At 43.9% G+C, this 23,818-nt stretch overlaps 1 protein-coding gene across 4 annotated transcripts in view; it reads right to left on the reverse strand.

Moving 5' to 3' along the window:
- Pbx1 (PBX homeobox 1) overlaps positions 1-23,818 on the reverse strand; it is a 312,314-nt gene that overhangs the window by 17,563 nt on the left and 270,933 nt on the right. For 2 of the 4 annotated variants that reach the window (XM_021197266.2, XM_021197269.2), the window contains one exon: positions 16,209-21,541. The exons of the other annotated variants lie outside the window; for them this stretch is intronic. In XM_021197266.2, coding sequence (XP_021052925.1) covers positions 21,449-21,541 — 93 coding nt within the window. In that variant the 3' untranslated portion in view covers positions 16,209-21,448. Of the gene's footprint in view, positions 1-16,208; positions 21,542-23,818 lie in introns of those variants that run through there. 4 annotated transcript variants of the gene reach the window in all.

Genomic DNA, 23,818 nt, shown 5'->3' on the forward strand with positions numbered 1-23,818 from the left:
ATACATAACAGGTTGGCCCATAGGGAGAACAGATCTTAGACTCCTGTCTTCCTTAGCTGACAGAAACATAAGAGCAAAATTAGATTGCCAAGTCATCTGCTTTATGCAAATTCAGCTCCTAAATTGAGACGCAGGGTGATGATTCCAGTTACCAAGCCAGGTATTTCGTAATGAGTACAAACATCGCTGGGAATTAACGGGGGGTTTTAATGCAGCCAAAGTGTTTAAAAGCCATGATCTAGTGACTGCTACAAACCAGGACCTTGCAGTCCCAAGTGTGACCTGCATATGGACTCTCTTTTCTCTGTGCCTTGCATCTGTATCCTGAAGCTACAAAGCACAAGGTTCTACACTGGCTTTGAAAGTCTGTCTTTTACAAGCCTTGAGTTGTTTAGTGCAGGAACATGGCTGCTAGCCGTTGTCAGTGCAGCTGTGCGTGGGTTAGGGTAGTGAGAAGAAGAGCCGATACACAGAACAGGAGCCTGTGTGCCCAGGAAGTGGCAGGATGCCTGGAGAGTCAGCAGCTTGGACTCTGAAACCAGACTCTCAGCTCCTCTATTTTTTTTTTACTTTGTGCCTTAGAGAAAGTTGCACAACCTCTCAGAGCTTCAGAGTTCCATTTGTGATGCACGGTTACAGCACCTACGTAAAGCCGTGGAGAAAATTAAAGACATGGGTGTGTGCAAACCCTTAGAACTCCACCTATTACACCATAAGCACAAAGATGTGGACATGTACTTCTTCGGCCTTGCATCTGAAAAGCACCATTGGAATGCCAAGACCTCTGGTGTGTACACAGATTAACTAGGAGGCAACTGGTTTCTGACCTGACTTCTGCAGTGAAGCATCAGGCTCCCAAGACCTGGATGTGATTCCACAAGCCAACCTTGGAACGAGCCTTTAGTCTATTTTAGGGCAGCATGAACCGACTCTCTGACCCCAAATAGGTTTATTGCACACCTTGATGTCATGCACCTCCACTAGCAATTCGTTCCATAGTCTCTATGTCTGGGTTTTATTTCTTGCAGAAATGGAGCTGTGACACCTGCCCCTTTGGGTTCACACAATGGTTGTGATGCTCCAAAGGAATATGTCAGCACAACTTTTGAAATGCTTGACACATCTGTGGTACCAATATTCTAACCATGACAAGTGTCACCTCTGTAGGTTGGTGGCCCTGTTGTCAGATGGCGATCCCCCCCCCCCGCCATCCCCATTACAGAGTGAGTGCAGATGAGAAGGATGACCTGGAGAATACAATCTCTGTGGCACCATCTGGCATCCTCTTTGCCTTTGATTTATGAGTGCCCGCCTCTCCCTGTGCGATACCATAAAGGCAGGTTGCGTGACACCTTTACTGTCTGGCACAACGGGAAACAGCACGATCTCATGCATGCAGGGACAAGGTGTGGAGGCTCACCTCTGCCCCCCCCCCTCCACAGGTGTCTATCTACACTGTGCCTGGCCACATGTACTGATCAGGAAACCACTGGCCATTCTAGCTGCTCTGGAAAAGGTAGAGGTGAGCCAGGGCAGAAACAGGTCAGCCAAGATCCAGCCAAGTGGGATGTGTCTCTACAACCTGTCACGTCCCTTTCTTCCAGTTTGTTCTGGTGCCTGCCATCCCTGAAGTTTATAGGGTATCATTACCTGTGAAAAATCTGTTCCATCCGAAGACCATCCGGGTTGGGGATGGGTGGCAGATTGCAATTTAATGACCAGATTAAAATATGCTAAAGCAAACAAATAAATAAATAAAAATCCCAGCAGCCCGGAGCTCCACAATTCATTCTGTGGGCAAGAGAGGCTGGGGCTCCAGGGACCAGCTCGTAATTCACCCCATCGGCAGGTTTAGTAGGCTGTTACTGTATGACCACAAGGGGAAACAACTCTCTAAGAAAGATTTACACTGACTGCCACTGGAGGCTGAAGGGCTAGGGGCCAGGAGCAGAGGATGTGGGAAACAGGTTCTACCCTGACCAGTCTGACAACAGAGGTTCACATTCCCTTCCTCTTCTGAGTTCTCCCTGACCCCTACGTTGCTCACCAGGATTAAATCACTCCTCCTTGTGGCAAATGAACCCAAGGTCATAATGCCACTTATTGAAATGGAGGCTCCGTTTTCTATCTCTGTGTCTTAGCAGACGAGCCTGTTTTCTAAGGGTAGGGAAAGTAGGGAAAGTAGTATTCCTTTGTTCTTCTTAATTTCAGGTATAATTTTGAGCCGCTGTTCAATAAGCAAATGCATGAATGAGCAGTGTGTGTCCGGATCTGTGTGACTCAGGGGGGAGTATCTAACAGGAACTGGTACTCTTTGGTATCCAAGGAGATACCAAAACCCAAGACTGCATAAAATGGTATAGTGTTCTCATCATGTAACCTTCAAACACCTTATTATGCCTTTAGTTATCTCTGGATAATTCATATTATGTACTGCAATGTAAAAGTTGGCTGTCATTTTTTATTATTTTTAAGAGTGTGTGTGTGTGTGTGTGTGTGTGTGTGTGTGTGTGTGTGTGTGTCTGCATTTATGTGGTCAGGGATCTGCACAAGTTTGCAGGTGTCTAAGTAGGTCAGAGGTATCAGATCTGGAGCTGCAATTATAGGCAATTGTGAGTCACCTTATGTGGATGTCGGGGACTCAGTTCTCTGTGATGAGCGAGACTCACTCTTAACCTTGAAGCTTTCACTTCAGTCCCCAAACTGTTGTTCTTGGGCTTTTAGGGACTAATGACCAAAAAGTCTGCGTCTGTTCAATGTACAAGTAATTTAGAAATAGTTTTGACCCTTTGTCGAGTTCATAGCTATAGAGCCGGCAGGTGTGACAGGCTAGCTGTGCTGCGGGTAGGCATTCTCATTTAGTGAAGAAAAGTGGGAAAAGGACATCAAGGCCAGCCTTTGCCTCTTTGGTCTTTGATTTCTCCGGGAACTGTCCTTTGATGTTCCTGGCCTGGAGGTCTACTCCCTGCCAGTTTCTCTCTTACAGCACAATCCCTGTCCCTGCTGGTCCCTCTGCTCAACATTCTCTTTGTTGTCCATTATTACATATTTAGCTAATTTGACAGTTTGAGCTTCAGAAGCAGTTACTTAAGAAGACATTGCTGACCTTATTGACTAATTCAGTATTCTTTTTTTCCCATTTTTAATTGGTTGTTTTATTTATTTACATTTCAAACATTATCCCCCTTCTTAGTTTTCCCTCCACAAGCCCCCATCCTCTCCTCCCCCCCCACCTTTATGAGGTGCTCCCCCACCTGCCCACCCACTCCTGCCTCAGCAACCTAGTTTTTTTATTAATATAGATGCTCATAGGATTCTATCTATCTTACCTATCCATATGAATAACAGGTAGATGTTATATAGGCATTCTCAATAGATGGTGAGCATCATCACAGGAAGAACTACGTAGTGTGTGTATGTGTGTGTACCTATGTGTGTACATGTAGACATGAGTGTATGGGTGTACACGAACAAGCATGGAGCCACAGGTCAACTACCCATGTCATTCCTCAGGCTGTCTTTTGTCTACCTTGGGTTCTGATACTGGGTTCTTCACAAGTGGAACTAGGCTGGCCAGCCAGTAAGTCCCGGGGGATCTGTCTGTCTCCACTTCCCCAGCTCTGGGATTATAAGTATGCAGCATCACATTTTAGATGGTTTCTGAGGCTCAAACTCAGGTCCTCATGCTTGCATGGCAAGCACTGTACCAGAGACATCACCACAGACTTGGCCTTCATCACTTGTCACCCTAGCACTCTAAAGGGCACATCTCAATGGAGACACCAGGAAAAGGTCGGTGCTTAGTGGAATGTTACATCTCCATGGGGTCTTCTCATTCCCCACGAAAAGACATCTCTGCAGCTCTCCCCTCCCCTATCCTGTCACTCTATGACCTATCACCTTCGCCCACTGAAATATACATGGTGATTGCAAAGGCAGAGCTCCATAGAAAGGCTGGGGAAGCTCTCTTCTAGGACCCAGCACGGCTGGGGATTGCTGCTGTACTTGAAGGAGAAAGAAGGGTGAGGAGCTCCGAGGTCATCACTCATTTCTACCCTTTGGGGAAAACTTTGTTTTCTATTCACATTCAGCAAATGATGCTCTTGTACCACTAACAAATGTCAAGTGTTCTTCCTGGGACTTTGGGGAGACAGAGCATTAGCAAAAGAGGAACAATTCAGCCAAAAGGACAGGAGTTCTATTTAAGGACAGGGAAGCTAAGTAACAAATGTCACCATGAGACACCAGGGAGACAGCTTTGTATCAACAACCATGAGTGCAGAAAGAAAGAATATACCCATGGTGACCTGTGATTATCCTGACTGCCTGCTTTCTAGAATATTCCAGAAACCTCCCTCTCATTCTTTGACACAATCCTTACCTCTCAGCATTACATTATCTATGAGCTAGGGTGCTGCCTGAGCTGAGTGTTGGGAGCCATGTAGGGAATTCGTAGGAGCTGCACACCAAGGCTGACATATACTTTAAACAGCATTGCTAATAAGAACACTATGGCTCCAGCCCACAGTGGTTTGGCTTATGTTACATTTCTTTGTTTATGTATTCATTGGACAGCGGTGAACCACACTCAGTGGTAAGTGTGGGAGTCATTGTTCAGTCCCCCTCCATTCGAGGTTGGAACTGGGATAAGGCCTTATCCATCTTTTCATTCCCACAGAGGGTAAAGGAAATACGCTCAAGTTGGGGCGGGAAAGGGTTCTCAGTTCACGAGGGAGCAGAGAGATGGCAAGTAATTCCAATAGAGGCCCACGAGTGTGAGCTGAACAGGATAACCAGAATACTGTCAGCCCCCATGAGTCGTCATCAGACACATCTGCACTGAGCAGTGAAATCCAGAGACGGGATCTTGCAGGGAGAGCCTCCTTCTGAGCTAAAGATATTTGTATTTTCCCCCCAATAGCAAAGTGCTATATGTGCATGTATTCTCAAGTATACAAGTTGGGTGGGGCGCACGTGTACAAGTGTGCATGTGTGTGCAGCAGTATACATGTGTGTGCAGCAGGCACGTGTGTGAGGCCACAGTCCAACTCACAGTGTCCTTTCTCAGAAACTGTCTACTTCAGTTTTTGAAGCAGCCTTTTATTAGTTTGAGCCTCTCATCAATCCAGTTAGGCAGAATGGCCAATAAAGCCCAGGGATCCACTTGTTTTCATGTCGCCAGCATGGGCATGCAAGCGTGTGCCACTGTGGCTATTTTTATATGGGTTCTTGGGTTATACTCACATATCACAGGCTTGCACAGATGAGCCATCTCCCCAGTCCCCCTGAAAGGTATATTTTTATCATATCAGGAACTCTCTGGGGCCACACCACTATCATCTTTGACCCCAAATACTGTCACCATCTCTTCAGTGGCTCTTTATTTCCAAACTTGCATGCTTGTAGCCTATTTGCAATAGTTGCCAGAGTCATACTCTTAAACTTAAATCCCACTACACTATAAGTCCTGTGTTTCCATTTCCCCGAGGCCTACAAACTCATGGTCATCTCAGGTCTGCCTGCAGTCCACCATTAATTTTCTGACAATAGCGCCCATCTTAGTTACTTTATATTGCTGGAACAAGATACCATGATCAGGGCAACTTGTGAAAGTAAGAATTTTTGGGGTGTGTTTGTGTGTATTACAGTTTCAGAGGATTAATTAAAGTCATAACCTTTATAGTGGGGGACATGGTAACAGATAGACAGGCATGACACTGGACAAGTAGCTGAGAGCTTATGTCTCGATCCACAGGCAGGAGGCAGAGAGTGCTAATTGGGAATGGTATGAGCTTTTGAAACCTCAAAATCTACATCTAGCAACACATCTTCTCCACAGAGGCACACCTACTAATCCTTCCCAAACAGTTCCACCAACTAGGTCAGTTACTTAAGCATATGAGGCTATGGGATTCTCGTTTAAATCACCACATTCTACTCCCTGGCCCCTCATATGCTACGGCCACCTCATAATGCAAAAATACAATTTAGTCCAACTTCAAAGGTTCCCCTAGTCTTTCAGTCCCAACATGACTTAAAGGTCCAAAACCTCAAATAAGACTCAAGGCAGTCTCTTAATTGTAACCCCCTGTGATATCAAAAAATCAAATTACATTATTTCAGTATATGATGGCACAGAATATATATTAGCAATTCAAAATGGCAGGATGATGAAAATGCCAGACTAAAGCAAGATTGAAACCCAGAAGGGAAAACCCCAACCTTGTACTCCCATGCCTGACATTAAAGGGCTCAGAAGGCTCTGACTGGGTTTGCCAACTGCAATAGTTCCTAATCGTTTTCTCCTCTCTGAGCCAGACACTCTGTCTGCCTTGGAATTCCTCAAATATCTTAGGTATTCTCCAGCCTCACAACCTTTCATGGAATAATAGTCTTTCTTTCTAGAACAATCTTAGTTATATCTTTCTAGAACAATCTGGGTTGCCCTGGTGTCTTGCAGCATCTGTTCAAAACCACCATCATCATCAGTGTTCAGGGCGTCCCTGTCTTGGCTCAACACGCTGCCCCTGCCTGCCTTTCTTATCCTTCTGCCTGCTTGGGTCACTGGTTTCTTTCCTATATGCTTCCTTTCCCACTGGAATCAAAGCTCCGTCGCAACAGAAAACCGAATCAAGTGTTCTCTCAGTGTCAGGAGTTCTGTGGCGAGGACCGCTGTGAATGCAGCCGAATACAAAATCATAAATTACCTATGACATTATGAGATCTTTTTTGCAACTGCGTGTGTGTGAATATGGGAGTATGTATGTGGGTGTGAATGTATGGATGTAACTGCATGTCCACCTATGCACACAGAGACAAAGGTCGATGTTGGGTGTCTTCTTCAATTGCCGTCTGCCTCATACTTTTATCCAGGGTGTCATTTAACCTGTAACTTACTGATATGGTAGGATGACCGGGCATTGACCCTAGGGATATCTTAGTCTGCCTTCCTAGTAGCGATACTACAAATGACACCATTGTGCCTGGCGTCTGTGCATGGCTTCTTTGGGTAGCTGAACTCAGCCTCTCATGCTTGGGTGACAAGCCCTTTACCAACTGGGCTACTGCCCCCATCCTCTCAGGAACCTAAATAGTTTAAAGAAATTACACACTTAACCTTTAGAAGTGTGTGCGTGGAACTGCTCTTAAAGAACTCTGAGGTCAGACTATGGTAATTTATTTCACACTTGCTCCATGCTGTCTCTGAACCCCTTGTTCTCCTAGCACACCTTTTGCTTTTGGAGTGCCAAAGTGCCCAGGTCTCCCTTTAGAGTAATAAGAAAGTCTCTGAGCCTTATTTCAGTAGCTTCTGCATCTCTCTCATGACTTTTCTTTCTCTCCTTAACACCTCTCCCATAATGCTTTGTTCCTCCGTATCCCCCTTCTCCTGTTCTTTCAATCCTCCTCCTTTTTCCCTCTCTCCCTGCTCTTCCTCCTTCTCCCTGAACTTCATTTCCTCATCTTTCCTGTTTTTCCTCCTTTGCCCCATTGGTTCCTTTCTTTATTCCTTCTTTCTCTCTCCCCCTCCTTTCTTTCTGTTGATGGATACCTACTAAGTGACCAGTGTGGCACTTTGTTCTGCTTTTCTTTGTAGGAGTTATGTGGTCCCTTGGGGGTCTGCTGATTGATGGAAGATGAGACACTTAAGAGAAACTGTGGCAGATCCAAATAGAGGGGAGCATGGCGGAGGGACCAGTGAGCCTGAGAAGCACGAAGGCTTCCCAGGACACAGACACCTGCCTGAAGAATCAGCGTGGCTGCACTTGTGAGGGTGGCGCTGTGGCAAGGGTCATTCCAGGTGTTTGACACCATGGCATCAAGAACAAGTAAGAAAGGAAAAGAAAAAAAAAAAAAAAAAAGGAGCTAGATCTGTGATTTCTGTGGGTGCTAAAAGAAGATAATTCCTGAATTAAGCTTGTGGTGGTGGGTAGCAAAGGGCGCTGAGAATTCTACGTATTTCTTTCTCATTCATTCTCATGTTGTTTTCTTCATCACTACAGAGCAGCCTGGTTGAAGATGTTTATTGCCGGTGGACTTTAGTGATCTCAGGCACTGGTGTTTTCCTATCGGCCAGTAGCCAGTCAGAAGAGTCGGAAATGGCTGGAAATGAATCCCTGTGTGACTTGGGGGAAGGTGGCATAACTGCATTCCCAGTGTAGAGAGAGTTCAGTTAAGGACCATTCAGCACTAGCGTTACATTGTATTACTTTTGGATATTGCAGATTCCAGTCTGGGATCCTTCCAACATTCCGTGATACTTGATCATTTCAAATATTCTAATCTAGCATTTTCTCTGTCCCTTAATAGATTATTTTAAGCTTTCCAACTGTAAGAATGCTCTTATTTAAATCCATTTAAACACATGTTCCCATAATTTCAACCCAATTATGTTTCCTCTTAGTATATGTCTTTGTTAATGGACGTAAGGTTTTAAATTCTTTCTCAAGCTTCTACTTGGACAAGTAAGAGTTGCATTCATCCCAAGACCTCAGAGGTAACAGTTGGTCTTTGTTCTGTCTTCAGCATGCTTTGATCTAATCTTCTATCTTCTGGGAATGGAAAGCATCTCCTGGTACATGGGATGTGGCTGCTGCGGGCTTGCTCAATGAAGAAGTGCAAGGTAAGCATACCAAATGGGTGTCTGTCTGACAACCACAATGTCTTAAGCAACAATCCCTGAGGTACCAGCCCAGGAAACTTCAAATCCTCAGCAGAGAGCTTGCTATTGATAAGGAAAGCCTTGGGTCAGGACTATCACAATTCAAAATAAAGTAGGAGCATAAGAAGTAGCAGGGCAGTAGATCTAGGAACAAAAGATTTGGTCTTATACCACTGAAGGTCAGGGTGCAGCGGTATGACTGTAATAGAGTGGAGTGTGGAGGATGGGTGGTGAATGAAGTGGAATGAGGTGCAGAGGGTCCTGCAGAGTTAGCAGTGTGAACATGAAGGCAATCAGAGCCTCCCGGAGCCTGTACCCTGGCCTGCCCTTAGAAGTTCCTGGAGGCTGGTTCAGACCTGGCTTCCCCAGAAGACCTCAGTACTTGCTTTGTTTGTGATTCCCATGGAGCTGCCACTCCTCATAGGGACTTGTAAGAAGCTACAGATCCCCAACCTTTCAGGTAAGGTAGAGGGGCCTTGGAGGGTTTGCAAAGCAACCTGAATGCTAGCTCTTGGAGAACAGTTTGACCTGAGGGGAGCGCTATTGTGCGCATCTTTTCTCCCTGCAGTGAAATCCCTGCCACCTTAGTAATAAGAAGGCCCAGGAATGAGCAGAAAGAGGAAATAGGGATTCTTATTCTGCATTGCATAATTTAGTGACTTTGTAGGTTTTTTTGTTTGTTTGTTTGTTTTCTGAGAGAGGGTTTCTCTGTATAGTCCTGGCTGTCCTGGAACTCACTTTGTAGACCAGGCTGGCCTCGAACTCAGAAATCCGCCTGCCTCTGCCTCCCGAGTGCTGGGATTAAAGGGGTGTGCCACCACGCCTGGCTGACTTTGTAGTTTTATACTAGACCAACTCTGCCTGTCCAACTCAGAAGCATGAAGTCAGTTACTCGCTTGAAGAATATAACATTTTCTTTATATATAAGAGCTTGACATATCTGATGGGTCAGACTATTTGGTGCTATCCTTTGATTAGGACATATAAGGTTGTTTTGTTTACTTCATGTAATTATTCATGCTGCCTCTTAGTCTGTCCAAAGCATGGGTGTGTCAAATATTTCACTCATTGTAGATTCTCCCATTTTCTCTGATAGAAACACAGAATCATAGTAGAAAACATGTGAGGCTGGCAACTCTTAACATGGGAATGTTAAGTCAGCATTTTAGGAGGGGTGTGCATCTCGGGAACATAGATGTGTTTTCAACATTGTCATCTGGGTGTGTGTGTGGGGTGTGGGGGTATATGGGTAGATAGCGGTGGAAGGGCATTTCCTGATGCAAAACAATGAAGGCTTCTCTATATCTTATATGTGCCCCTACTCTATGGTTAACAGTAGGAAACATTTTAGTATATTTCTACAAATTCAGGGCTACAAAAGGCCTCTAAAAGGCACACGCTGGGACTAAGAATCAGAATCACCTAGATTTTTCAAGAGGAAATGGGATCAATAATTTTTTTTTTAAAAATGCAATTTTGTGATCAAAATAGAAGCCATGAGGAAGTCAAGGAGAAATGGGGGAGATCACACTGAGCAGAGAAATGATAGTGGGGATATTTTAGCAGTCAGCTAGAAAGATTGTGAAAAGAGACAAAAGGAGAAAGAGGAGGACAGAGGGGGAAGGAAGGGGAGGAGAAACGGAAGGCACATGGGGGAGGAGGGGAAGAAGGAGAGGCGATAATCATAGCTAATATTTCTTTTCAGGAGAGGCAGGAACGAGGAGGCTATTCTAATTGGTAATAGTTCAAGGATGACAATGTGCAGTGAAATATATTGGAGGAATGGCACTAATAAAGAACGCATCTTTCACCTTTAGTGTTTGACAGGTATTGCTCTGAGTGCTTTTCATGTATTAACTCATTTAATCCTTCCAGGAGCACTATGAGGTAGATACTGGGTTTAACGATATCTCATTGTGAAGGAAATGGAGACACAGAGATTAAACAATCTATCAAAGGCCATATACCCTAGTGATAAAACGGGAAATGCGCACAGGGTGAAAATCCCTTGTCTGATATGCTCAGGATCAGCTGTAATTTTGTACTTAGTATTTTTTCAGATTTTGAAATACTTTTTTAAAATCTAGATACAATGAGATACATTTGGAAGGGGATCAAATTCTACACATATAACCCATTTATGTACACTCAACGCCTGTAAATAATTCTGTACACTTTTACTTCTAACCATTGCACGAGGCCAGCTGTGGCACTTCGCACTAAAGTATCATATTGGTGCTCACAATTTCCATATGCTGGAGTATATTGGATTCCAGATCTTCGGGTCAGAGGCACTCAACTTGCATCTCCCTTCACTCAGGGCAACTGGATTCCTGAGTGATGAGTGGCCAGCAGTGCTTTCTTCTAAAGAAAGGACTAGCTTCAGGGTGGAGCAGGTCATAAACGACCAAGGCTGACTTGAAGCTTGCAGCTTCCAGCTTTGTCCCTCCCACCTCTGTGTTTATCACCAGTGACCTGTGATTTAGTCACTCATGCCTCTGCAACCGAACCTCCACAACCCCTAACAATGGGGACTGAGCTGATGAACACAGCCATGTGCAGGGGAGGTGCATGCTAACTCTATGAGAACAAAATGTTGTACCTTTGGGTTCCTTCCGCTTAACCCATGCACCTCTCACCTAGCTGCTCATTTATATCCTTTAACAGCAAAGGAGGACATAGAGATGGAGCAGGTACCTGAGTTCCATAGCTGTTTCATCAAATTACCCAATTTAAAGATGCGATTACAGCCTAGTTATAGCTCCTGATCAGACTTGATGGTTGCATACAAAACCTGTTATGAGGATAGTCTGTGGGATTAAGCCCTATTGAGCCCTAACCTTCTTCCAAATAACTAGTGTCAGCTTTGGTGTGAGTTTTAAGAAACCTCCCTGATGCTGCAGTGATGGTTGGAGTAGATAAGCTCTCATTTGGTTTTAGAAGTGGCTTCATGGAAGGTCTTGAATGACGGTGGTGGACCTGGCACTTAAGTGAGGGTGATGTGGCTGTTAGGTGCTCAGTGAGCAAACACCATGGAGACCATATGGGAAGGAATCTGGAATGCATCAAAGCAGCAGGTAGGAAGAAGCTGGGGAGTGCAACCAGAGATGGTCTCCTGAGTGACTCGGGAAGGGGCCCTGGGCATTGGCAGAAAATGTGGGTGCACCTGAGAGGAATAACTGAAGAAAGCAGAGTGAGACATTCAAGGGGATTAGTGAATTCAACTGTTGTCATTTCTGTGTGAAGGGAAATTGATGAGCCGTGGGTTCTCAAGGCATAAGCCTGGAAATAGGGCTCTTTGGAGAGATTCCGATGGAGAAGAAGAGATTGCAAGAATCCTGCTGGGGCATAGGTGGCTGAGTCTGGGAAAGTATAGTGGAATTTGAGAACATAAAGTTGAGCAAGACACATTTGATACAGCAGAAGCTTTGAACAGAGTCAGGATTTGGGTGGGGGAATTAAAGCTATAGTTTAGAACACTATGGTAGGGATGCAAATGTCTAGGCCCAAGAGCAGAGAATGAGCACTGTACAAGAGAGAGAAGAGAAGGAACTAGGGAAAGAAGGTGGCCAGAGTGTTTGAAACATTTCCAGCTTGCTTCCAAGGAGCAAGGAAGACCAGGAAAGGATTGTTAAGAGCAAATGTCAGGACAGTTTGTTTCTGTGGACATGGAGCAGGCCCTGTCACTCTGGCTTAGACCCACAATGCTGAGGGAAGGTGAGGCTCTGTGTGTGTGTGTGTAGGGGGTGGTGGTTGTGTGCAGGGTACATCCCACTGCCCTGCAGTGTATGTAGAGATTGTGCTCAGCAATTGGCAGCCGATTCTGGCTGAGCCAGGGGGAAGGGCAGAGGGCTCACAGGCTGGACAGTCTTGCAGAAAAGGAAGAAGCAGAAGTCACAAAGGAATAGTGACCTGAGGTTGGGGGTGCAGGGCTTAACGGGAGATGGAAAGTGTGTGAAATTTTAAATATGTGTATGAATGCTGGGGGTGAATGGGAACCTCAAGTCAGCCTGTGGCCTGGAGGGGACCCACTTTTACCTTGCTGAATTTTTCATAAAGGCATGAATATTTCAAAGGTCGTTCTCAGAGAGAGGGAGCAGAACGCATAGGTCGGGTTGTTTCCCTGAGGATCCAGGAAGCAAAGTGCAAGATTAACCTCTTGTTGGTGGCTTTTTTCTCAACATGACAGTTGATACCAAGCTACTGGTACTGGAAGACTAAGAAAAGTTTACTTTTAGTTTCTCCACACACACTCTCTTTTTCTTTCTCATCAAACTACCAAAGCACCACTAAGATCATAGTCAGGTGACACTCTAAGTCCTGGTTACTTCGTTTTGGAATTGGAGCTGGTCTAAGGATACAGTTCCTGTTGATTTCTAGGGGAAGAAAAGGGGGGGGGGGAGGATACTAGAAGTATTCAAGGTTAGATTAACTGAGCATTGGAGGAAGGAAGGCCCTAGACCCCAGTTGTTGCAGTGGAGTATGAACTCACTTGTGCACAATGAACACAAGAGGAATTCAGAGACTATGGAGCTGCCGATTAACACCCTTTTGGATTTTAATTTATAAGGGGAGGAAGACTTTATTTTGAACTTTAATTTCTCTCTGGGTACTTATTAATAAAAGATTCATATTTGAATATATACCAGCATTTCGGGCCTCTTCTGCTCCGAAGGAATGCATGTTGATAACTGCTGAGCTCCATTAGAAATTTGGCCGGGTAGCGAGGAGTCGGGGGAATGACTTTGGCTTAGGGCACGGTGAAGCTCAAACATTAATGGTTCGTCTACCAGGTTTACCCAAAACCATCTGAATTAGGCCTTGACTGAGCTCCAGGAAGACAGGACAGAGGCAGTGGTTCTCCAAAGCAGGAGGCCCTGGCCAGTCCTTTTGTCGCAATCTTTTGTGACTTTTCTCCCTCTGTCTCCCAGCTCTGCTGAAGATTAAGGAAGTCTACCTGGATGAGAAGCCACAGATTACAACCCGCTGGGCATAGAAGCCCCCTAACGGCATATTTATGTAGATGTACACAGCTTAAGTTTTTGTGCAGGAATAACAAAGAAACTCCTGCCCCACAGTGCCTTTCTTCCCTCTGGTCCTGTGCTCAGAGGGCAATTTAAGCCCAAGCTTTAGGGATTCACTCAGTGGGCAACTCCATAGAACTGAGCCTTACATCATGTCTCACAAAATGACTCTAATGCAGAGGCTATATTTTGGCCACCAAAGAGATATACCATTAATACTTTAGCTGTATTTCTTCTTCCAAAGTGGGAATTGTTAGAAATGTAGACGGATGTGTAGGAATGTATGGATTATGAGAGTGAGCATGTCTGACTTCCCAGTTTAGATCTGCTAAGTCTAAGTGGCGTCTGTCGACTCTGTATTCTATGGTGGACTCTGCCTTTTATATGAGGCAAGGTATTTGAGGTGTGGTTCAGTCAAGAGTGAAAAGCATCTAAACTGCTTTTCTAGATGAGGCCTGGGGGAATCCATGACGGAGGTGCTGTCCATAAGGAGCACCTATAAGATCTGCCAGCTCCTTGCCCATTCAGAACCATGAACAGTACGATATTGTTATTTATAAATTATATAGTGTATAATGTTCAGTCCCAGCATGAATGAACTAGGGCATAGCCTACATACAGTCTCTTAAATGACTCCTGGCCACCAGCCATGATTCTTTGAGGCATCTATATGAACAAAAAGGTGTGACATCCTGAAGATGCGGGCAAGGCTTTTGCCACTCTCAGTAGCTCCCTCCTCCTAGGGACTGCAGGTTTGGTGCCAAGGTTCAAGTTTAGAGACCATTTTAATTTATAAGAGAAGGAAGACTTTATTTTGAACTTTAATTTCTCTCTGGGTACTTATTAATAAAATATTCACATCTGATTCATTGGAAGATGTTGAAGAACATTTTTTTTTTTTTGCGTTCTCACATTTTCATAGCAAAAGTACTTCTGTTTCCTCTCCCTTGAAAGGGCAATATTGGGGTGCATATCCTACATCCTGGCATGCCCATTTCTCAACCTTTACAATTGAAGCATAACGTAACCTTCTCTAGAATGGTGGCTAGTCACATATTCACTGGCATGTGTCTACTCAATGACACAGGCATATAGATTTGTCTTTTTTACTCTTGGTCACTCGGCCAGTCATTTCGAAAGGTATTGTGTGGAGTTACTATGAGGAAGTGGCTGCCTAGCTAGGGAATAGTTTTCTATGCTTCCACTATTATCCCTAGACCTTAGACTTAGAAATCTAAATGCAAGTCTTGGTCTAGGTTTTCAAGAAGTGGGTAAGCCTCCTTCACACCCCTTCTTCCTGCTGGCTAAGTATGGTAGATGACAAGTGTGGGTGATGAGCAACAAAGACCTGGATCCCTAGGTCACAATACTGGGAGGAGGCACCATGACTGGAACATGTCTTAAATTATTGCATAGCGGGAAATATATTTGATTTGTATTTGGGGCATTACACATTTTTGGCTTTTTCCTTCCTGTAGTTCTGTATGGCTCCAGTGAATTCTACTGAATGTGCTGTATGGGTGAATCAAATTATTTTTCCAAATAATTGGGAAAGAACTTTGTCTGAGTCTGCCTTTCACACACACACACACACACACACACACACACACAATGTGTTTCTATGCTTAAATTTGAAGAAAGAACCTGAGACTTTTGGCCTCTGGAAAGATTTTTAAAATCATTTGTGGATAGCTTTCTTCTTCCAAGGCCATTGACAGTTTCTTCAATAGAAAAAAAAAAAAAAAAAAAAAGAAAGAAAGAAACCTTAATTCCCACTGCTCCTCTGCTGGTCTAGTTTTGTTGATTGGAATTGTGATGGGACGGGGTGGGCATGTGGTGCTACCTCCGCTCCTCAACTTTCAACTGCCTTCTTTGGAGATGTAAAGCACAAAACTGGAAACAGGGATGCTTGCTTAGAACTGTGCTTTTGGTGGGAAAATCTGTCAGGGGAAGGTAGGCAAGTAAATGCATCCCACTCCAAAGAGAGAAACGCGGTGTTGAAGGCAGAGGCATGTGCTTAAAACACCAGAAACACTATCAGGTGGTAACCTAAACCAGAGGTCCAGTGGATACAGACAATCAGGCTGAGTGCTTCAACGGGGCAGCAGATATAACCGATTGCAGATGAGCAGACTGCTGGAGTGACATCTAGAATATTTTGGAGAGTCCACAAGTATTATTCATAACCTGGATTCTTTGCCTTGAAACATCTCTTGAAAATGACCATTTCCCTTATGGACCAGACCATTCCAGTTTTAAAAAAATAAAAGATAGCCCACTGGGTAAATAACCATGACTTAGGGAGCAAAAGAGCTACTCTCCTTTTCAGTCCAATTGATTTTTTTATGCCTCTTTCCCTCCCTCCCTCCCTCCCTCGATCCCTTTGTGAAGCTGGTAGCTCAGAATTTGCCTGATTAGGGTAATAATTTAAAGCACAAGTGATAGTAACCCTGGCCCACTTAGGGAAGAGAAGTTGCCAGCACATAAGAAGAAGTCTGCACAAAATACAAGTGTGTATATATATATTTTTGCAACAAAAGAAACTATTTATTTGGAATCTGCATTACCAGTACAAATTAGGAGACTGTAAAACCTACATCATGTTAGTATCATTAGAGAACACAAACGTTCAGCTGGAATCGAAGGGGACAGAGGCCTGTGCTCGGACAGAAGCAGAAAAGCTTAAACTTTCAAAACCAAAGTAGAGCTGAGCTTTGCAGGTTTATACTCTCAATGATAAGGAGAAAAAGTGAGGGGGAGATAAACCCAACAAGCAAAGGAACACACTTCAAAATGAAACCCCCAAAGGGAAGAAGAAATAGAGAGAGAAAGGGGGCGAAACATTCAATGTTTTATTTATTTTAACGAAAGGGAAAAAAGTAGCTTACAAAAAAAAAAAATAATAATAAGTTTCCAGAAAGCTTTGAGCTAGACTGAAAACCACAAAGGTGACGTGAAAAGGGTGCCTTTCATCTCTCAGGACACAGAAACAAGAGCTAAGCTGTCTCCAGGTGGACCGCTTCCTACAGCAGAGCTTCGCTTCTCAAGCTTGTCTTCTTCATGAATCTGGTTGGAATTCTGTCTGCTTTCTGAGTGTTTGAATGAGCAATGTCTGAAACTGAAAGTCTGTCTAACCACATGGCTTTCTTTTTCCCTATGACTAGTACAGACTTTCTGGTGAAGCCCATCTGGCAATTTAAGAGAGTTTAACCTCACTGGAGGTTAGCAACAAGTGCACCAATTGAAAGACAGTTCTTAGCATTCCAATTGCAGCCTTGACCCTGGCTTCTCACTTCACCCACACTGCACACAGAATACGAGACTCTGGATCCCAACAAGATGGGCCCAGGGCCTGCTTCACAGTTCTACTCTACTGGGTAATGGTGCCCTCCACAACAGTACGTCCTGTGGAGTTCTGCCTGGAGAAAGATCCCAGTCTTGTTGGAAGCATTCTTGTGGACTGTTGATGTTAATCAGGGAGAAAGAAAACCCTTGGTTGGGACAATCTAAATCAACAAAAGCCTTTCTTTTCAATGTAAGAGATCCCCTGGACAGCGTTGATGAGTATTTAAGGAAGCAAGTCCCTGTCTTGTTATCTCAGGGACTATCAGAGTGCCACACACCCTGGGCATGCAAGAAAGCAGGGACACGAGGCCATGGGCTTTCTCATTGGTTTTGCCATGGACTAAGGCAACGCAGAGCATGGAAGCAGCCTTCTCTCCTGGGTACCTCTTTTCACATCACCCTGTATACACATGTAAGGAAGAAACCCAGCAAGACCCACAAACCCAACAGGGGAAAAGGAGCACCCCCCCTCAAATAAACAAAACCAAAAAAGAACACAAAACAAAACTTTCTCTTTTTTGTATTTTTAAGAGCAGGAATCAAGAGAAGAATTCATTTCTGGGTCTCAAAATTAATAAACATAATGTGTTAGGTTGAACCTATTATGTTCACTATCCCAACCTTTTTTTTTTTTNCTTTTTTNTTTTTTTTTTTTCCCTTTTTTTTTTTCTTAGTTTACAAAATGAATTACGGTCACTTTTAAACATCGTGAAAGAAGAAATGGATGTACACACCTTGACACTTTTCTAGCATTCTTGAACTAATTCACAAATGCAAGAAAATAAAAAATAAAAACGGGAGAAATGAGGAACATAGGTAGTTTGGTGTTAAAAAAAAATATGCAGGAATGATGTGTATTGTCACAGAGAGAAGGGACACTTCCCCTTTCTGTTTTTGCGTGCTATGAGGGTCATTTTTAAAATTTTTTTTTTATTATAAACACTATTAAATTCAGACCGCTTTTTTGGTTTTTTTTTTTCTTTATCTGAATATACAAGAACATTCATTATCAAATGTTCATCATCAATACTACAAAGAACGAGACACAATTCGCAAGAAACAATGGAAAATGTTAATAAAGCTGAAAGAATTGTTGAGGTTTTTTTTTTCCTTTTTTCTTTTTTTTTCTAAGAGTTTTTTCTTTTTTTTTCTTTTTTTTTTTTTTAAATTTGAGTTTCTGTAGTTTTATCTTTTTTTGGTATCGAAGTCAGGTTTTTCTGGGCAGAAAAAATAAAGAGGAGGAAGAAAGAAGCGAAGATAGGTGTGAGCGAAAGCAATCAAAATAATAGTAAAAATAAGAATAATTAAGTACTACTACCACAGGGAAGGAAGTGGAGAGAAGGTGCCTGTGGGCTCAACAGCTACCCAGAAGTCCATTCTACTCTAAGGGGAAGAGGCGATGATAAACAAGCTATAGGTAGCAACCCCAAGGTCGGTAGCAATCCCAAGGTCTGCTACCATTTCTGGGAGAGAGAGAACTGCTATTGTGGAAGACAGAGCACTCCCACTTGTACTTAAAGACTATGAAGAATTCTCGGGCACAGTTTTTTTGGGATCTATAGAGTTGACCTGACCTAGTCGTAGGGAGCTTAGTTTTTAGAGGCACACTCTTTCCATTTCAATCTGGAAGCTACCAGTTTTCCCTAGCCTTGCTTGATCACAGAGATCTGGTGGCTGCCACACTGGAGGTGACAGTGGGCATGGAGAACAGACTGCTGGCTACGTGTTGGACCTACAGGAGGCCTAATGAAGTGCTGGGTGGGTGGGACTCTCAGCACAACCACTGCCTAGAGAGAAGCATTCTGTGAGGGTGGCACTGCTGTGGCCTGATCCACTCATGTCCCTTCTTGTGTTCCATCCAGAGCTGGGGTCACTCTTGTTTCCAAGAGAACCCTTGAGTAAATCTTATAATGTGCTTCATGGAAAATGATGTGATCCAACCATGCTTCTTTGAGTGGTTTCAGTGTATTCCTGCCACAAAGACAAAGATCACCGGTTCTCATCACTAACACACCACACACACACAGACACACAGACACAGACACACAGACACACACACACACACACACACAGACACACAGACACACACACACACACACACACACACACATGTTGTCCCTTCTAGGCAACCCATTCTGAGCATGGCACAGGTTAGATGACAATCTTTCTAGTGACTTGGGTCAGGTGGACAAATTTTCATTTGCCAAATATTTCCGTTCTGCATTATCTTCAAATACTCAGTCCCCTCAGGTTCCAGGTGCCCAACTCCTCCAAACACACATGAAGCATGTCTATTTATCACTGCATGTGGAATGTGTTTGCTGCTGTGGGCTTGTCTCTCAGCCCTCAAGCTCTTGTACTTCTTCCTGGGAGTCCCCGAAGCAGAAGAGTTGTCATAGGGACAAGGACTTGCAAGGCCTCATAATTGGATTCAAGTTGAAACTAATAAAACCAGGTTCCACACCTCTAGTTTTGAATCTCTTCTCTATCCTAAGAAGACAAACAGAACAAATCAGAGCAGAAAGCCTCTGAAACACTCTCACGATGGTGATGGCATCAAGGGACTGAGAACAAGCAGAAATTAGAACAAGAAAACAACGTATTATTCTGACCTAGCATGGCATGTTCATTAATAAGGACACTGCTTTCCCTGACCATCAGACCTGGAGATTAAATACAAGCAAGACCAGTGTCTCAGGTCTCTTACAAGACTCCTGGTGAGCCAAGGATAACAATTCCCATTTTACAGAGGAAGTGCATGAGGCCCCAAAGATATCTGACCACTTGCCACTTAATCTACTGACAAAGCTGGCTGGCAGAACCATCTGGAGAATTTAAGCTCACGTCAAAAGCAAGACTACCTTTCTAGCAACTGTGATTTTTCTGTCAATCCCTTGGCATATAGATAGGTCACTGTTGATTTTCTCAACAACAACAACAACAACAAAATTCATCATCCTTATTCTATGATTCTTATGTCTTCAAATTAATTAGAAAAAGTTAACCATATACTTATACAATTCTCCTCTCTGGAGGAAAAATCCAGAGTGAAGACAATGGTTTACTATAATATTTTGAAAAGATAATATAATAAAAAAAAAAAAACAAACATATCATCCAAATCCATCATAGATATAGGAAGTCCTGTGTGTGGCTCCCTTAGAGCTTCAGAGGTGGGAGGAATGAAGACAATTTACACTTGAATCCTGATCCATGTTAATGAAGTCCTGCACATCCTACTGTGGTAAGTACATGTTAGTGGGTCCTAGAAGCCCTAGCCACATACTGCTCCTCTCTTGGGCTCACCAGATAGAGCACTATGATTGCTAATGTACGTATTCATACAGGATTTGATTGCTGGGAGACCATCTGGGAGGTATCAGAGTAAACGCTGCCAGGGCCTTCTGTAGCAGAGGTTACTGACAAGAGGTCAGTAGCATCCTGCCAAGCAAAGCTGTGAGGTTGTGCATGTGTCCACCTGTGTGTCACGTATGTGTGTGCGTGTCTATGAAGGGACAGTGTGGCCTTTCAGGATGAGATCCTTCACTCTTTGTAGGCACCCTCAACAGGATGCCTCTCTTAGACCTGGCTTGCCTGAGGTTCTGAACACTGAACGGTTGGATGTTCATAGACCGTGCCTCTAAGACCAAGAGGTGTTTCTAAGAGGATGAGAAAGCTGATAGGAGCCCTGCCTCTACTGTTCTTTATGCCCTTACCTGCTGGACTTCCTGTCTAGGACTCAACATGATGGAACTACATTGGGACATGTGGCACCTTTAGAAGCCCAGTTATGGCCATCCCCAACAAACACCTGGGGCCAGAAAGAAGAGGAAGAAATCAGGATTGTTCCCAGAAAGAAGGGGGAAATGGAGACAGAGTGGCTTGGAATGAGTAGGGCAGTGTGGTGTATTCCTGCTAAGAGGTAGTGAGAGTAACAAGGGAGACAGAAGGATTGCCTGTCAACATAGGGATGAGGGCTCCTAGTGAGGTAAATTTGCCTCCTCAAACCACCAGCATGAAAACATACAAATGCGTTTATTGTTTTCTTTGTAATTTGTTTTTCCTTTTTAAATTCCTCTAATTGTGGAAGAAAAAAAAATTCCTTCAGTGAAGTAATAGAGGGCAGGAACCGGGGAGTCTATGACAGAGAGCAGGGGCCAGGGAAGATGACAGAAACCAGTCTGACAGCTGGAGGCAGGGAAGGGTGGCTTCTACCCAGAAAAAAAGGGAAGAGAGTATAAAGAAGTGTCCAGATTGGCTGAAATAGCATCCCAAAGAAGAGAAGAGAAGGAGACTCTTATTGTGTTTGCTGATTGCTTCGACCTCCAGTCTGACCGCTTCAGCGTTGGGAGAGAAACCCTCCCTCCTGCCCCTGCCCCAACCGCGGCACAGGGTCAGCCGGGATGCGATTGCTGGGAGATCAGTTGGAGGTATCAGAGTGAACACTGCCAGGGCCTTCTGTAGGGGAGGTCACTGATGAAGGGGTAGTAGCATCCTGCCAACCTCCATTAGCCTAGAAGGGAAAAAGGGAGAGAAGTCAGTCCTCTGTGATCAGGTGGCCGTTTTGAGCAGACAATGACAATGATGCAACTTGTGGATGGGACTGGCACCTGGCACATGGGGACACCCAGAAAATGGGCTCATTGGGTTGTAGATGATAATATTCCCCCCACCAATCAGATGAGTTCATTTCCCAGTGAGCCTTTGGATCCAAAGCTGATACCTCCCACTTATGTGATGTGTTTGTATTTCTCCAAGATTCTATAATTCAGTCCCAGCCATCTATGAAGTGATAGCTGCCTTCTAGTCAGGAGACATGAGAAACTTATTTTGGTTTTAATCTTGGCAACAAGTGAGCCATTGATATGGTAAAGTACCTAAACATGGCTGGCTTTGGTTTCCCCTGGGAAGAATGAAGAAGACTGGCTTAATTTTTTATCTGAAGTTCAATCTAGCACTGTGTGTCCTGAGTGTTTATGGGATACCAGGTCCTGTTCTATGCCAGGGTCTAGAATCTCTTTGGTACATGGTGATGAGTGAGTATATTTGATGTATTCAAGGAAGGGGCTAAGACAAGACCACAAATGTCTTATAATTCAAGATAGATCCTGCTCAACTGTTGAGCCTGTTGTTAAAAAGGCCAGAGCTTCCATAGGGCAATACTGTGTCTTGTTGGAAAATCAGGAACTAATGTACTTAGCAGAATATATTGTTATGAAGAGAGAAGGAGGAGGACTGGAGAGGGAGGACTGAATGGGAGAGGGATGCAAGAGAGGGGGAAGGGCACTATGGGAAGGGACAACTAACATTAGGATTTGAGGGACCATACAGAAACCTGAAAGTAAAGAAGCTTCCTGACATGTATACACATATAAAAAAATATAAATGGAGTCACCAAATAATGGCAGAGACAATGCCCCAGCTAGAGATCTAAGCCACCAAGGCAAACGTCAAGTAGTTGGATTTTATTTATTTTTTCTACTTGAGTCATTGGCTAAAGGGACCCCAAAAAACACCCCAGACATCTCAGGCTGCTGCCAAGGATATTGACTGCTCTCCACAAATGGATGATGAGACCCTGTAGATAACGACAACCCTTACAAACTTCAGTGAATGCCAAGAAAATGAGTCGGTGTCTAACTAGGGGCTTTGCCCTCACTGCCTAGTGGGAGTTCACAGTACTGGAAGGTACTGTGCATGTTACCAGAGGAGAAAGAAAATTATCAATCCCGCGACAAAACCTGCGATTTATATTAGTAGCCTGCCTACAAAATATGCTGGTACAAGTGTGAAGCAAATGAGAGAGTAACCAATCACTCTGATTAGATTTAGGGCCTACTCCATGAGATGGAACCCAGGCTTGACACTGTTAGGGTGGCCAAGCATCTAAGACAGGATAAGCCATGGGCCTACGGGAGAAGCAAATACTATTGTTTTGCTAAAGAAACACAGCAACAGAATAACTCCTAATGACATTCTTCTGTACCCATAGATCAGTGCCTTGCTCATTCACCATCAGAGAAGCTTCCGCCAGCAGAAGATGGAACTATCACACAGAGCCACAACTTGGACAGTGAGAGATTTTAGAAGATTCAGACCTATAGGGGATGACTTCATTAAATATTCCCCCTCAAGGCTCTGAGCCCTATGTGAAAGACGAGATGGAAAGATTGTAAAAACCAGATGTGGTGGCACCAAGGGAGCAGAGTCCTCCAGAAACAGCAGGATTCATGCAAATGTGAATGGACAGAGGCAATTCAGTCCCCACAGGGCTGTACAGGTTCAAGCCAGAGAGGGGGACAAAGGACTTGGATCCTCATCCCTAATAAAGAAACTATCTGTAATTGATGCCTATGTGCAAAGGAAAGATTAGTCTTCTCCAGTGGAGGCTTACCTGGTATATTAACCCACCTAAGGGTAGACAGCATTCTTAGCAGTAGATGGCCAACACTTTTTGACTTATATATATATATATATATATATTTTTTTTTTGATATACTGGTCTTTTGCTTGTATTTTGGCTTCTAATTGTGTGTGTGTGTGTGTGTGTGTGTGTGTGTGTGTGTGTGTGTATTCCTGTTTGTTTGTCAGGAGGTGGGGAAGATCTGGGAGGAGTTGGGAAAGGGGAAAGCATGATCAGAATATATTATATAATTTTTTTTCAACTGAAAACAAACAAAAAAATAGAAGATGAGGGCTTCCATGAGAACAATCTGGTGTCTTGTTGGCACATCAGGAACTAAAGTACACTGTAGAAAAGATGAACTTTGATGTGAACATTGAGAAGGTG

The sequence above is a fragment of the Mus pahari genome, chromosome 5 (genome assembly GCF_900095145.1).
Source record: "Mus pahari chromosome 5, PAHARI_EIJ_v1.1, whole genome shotgun sequence".
Classification (NCBI taxonomy): domain Eukaryota; kingdom Metazoa; phylum Chordata; class Mammalia; order Rodentia; family Muridae; genus Mus; species Mus pahari.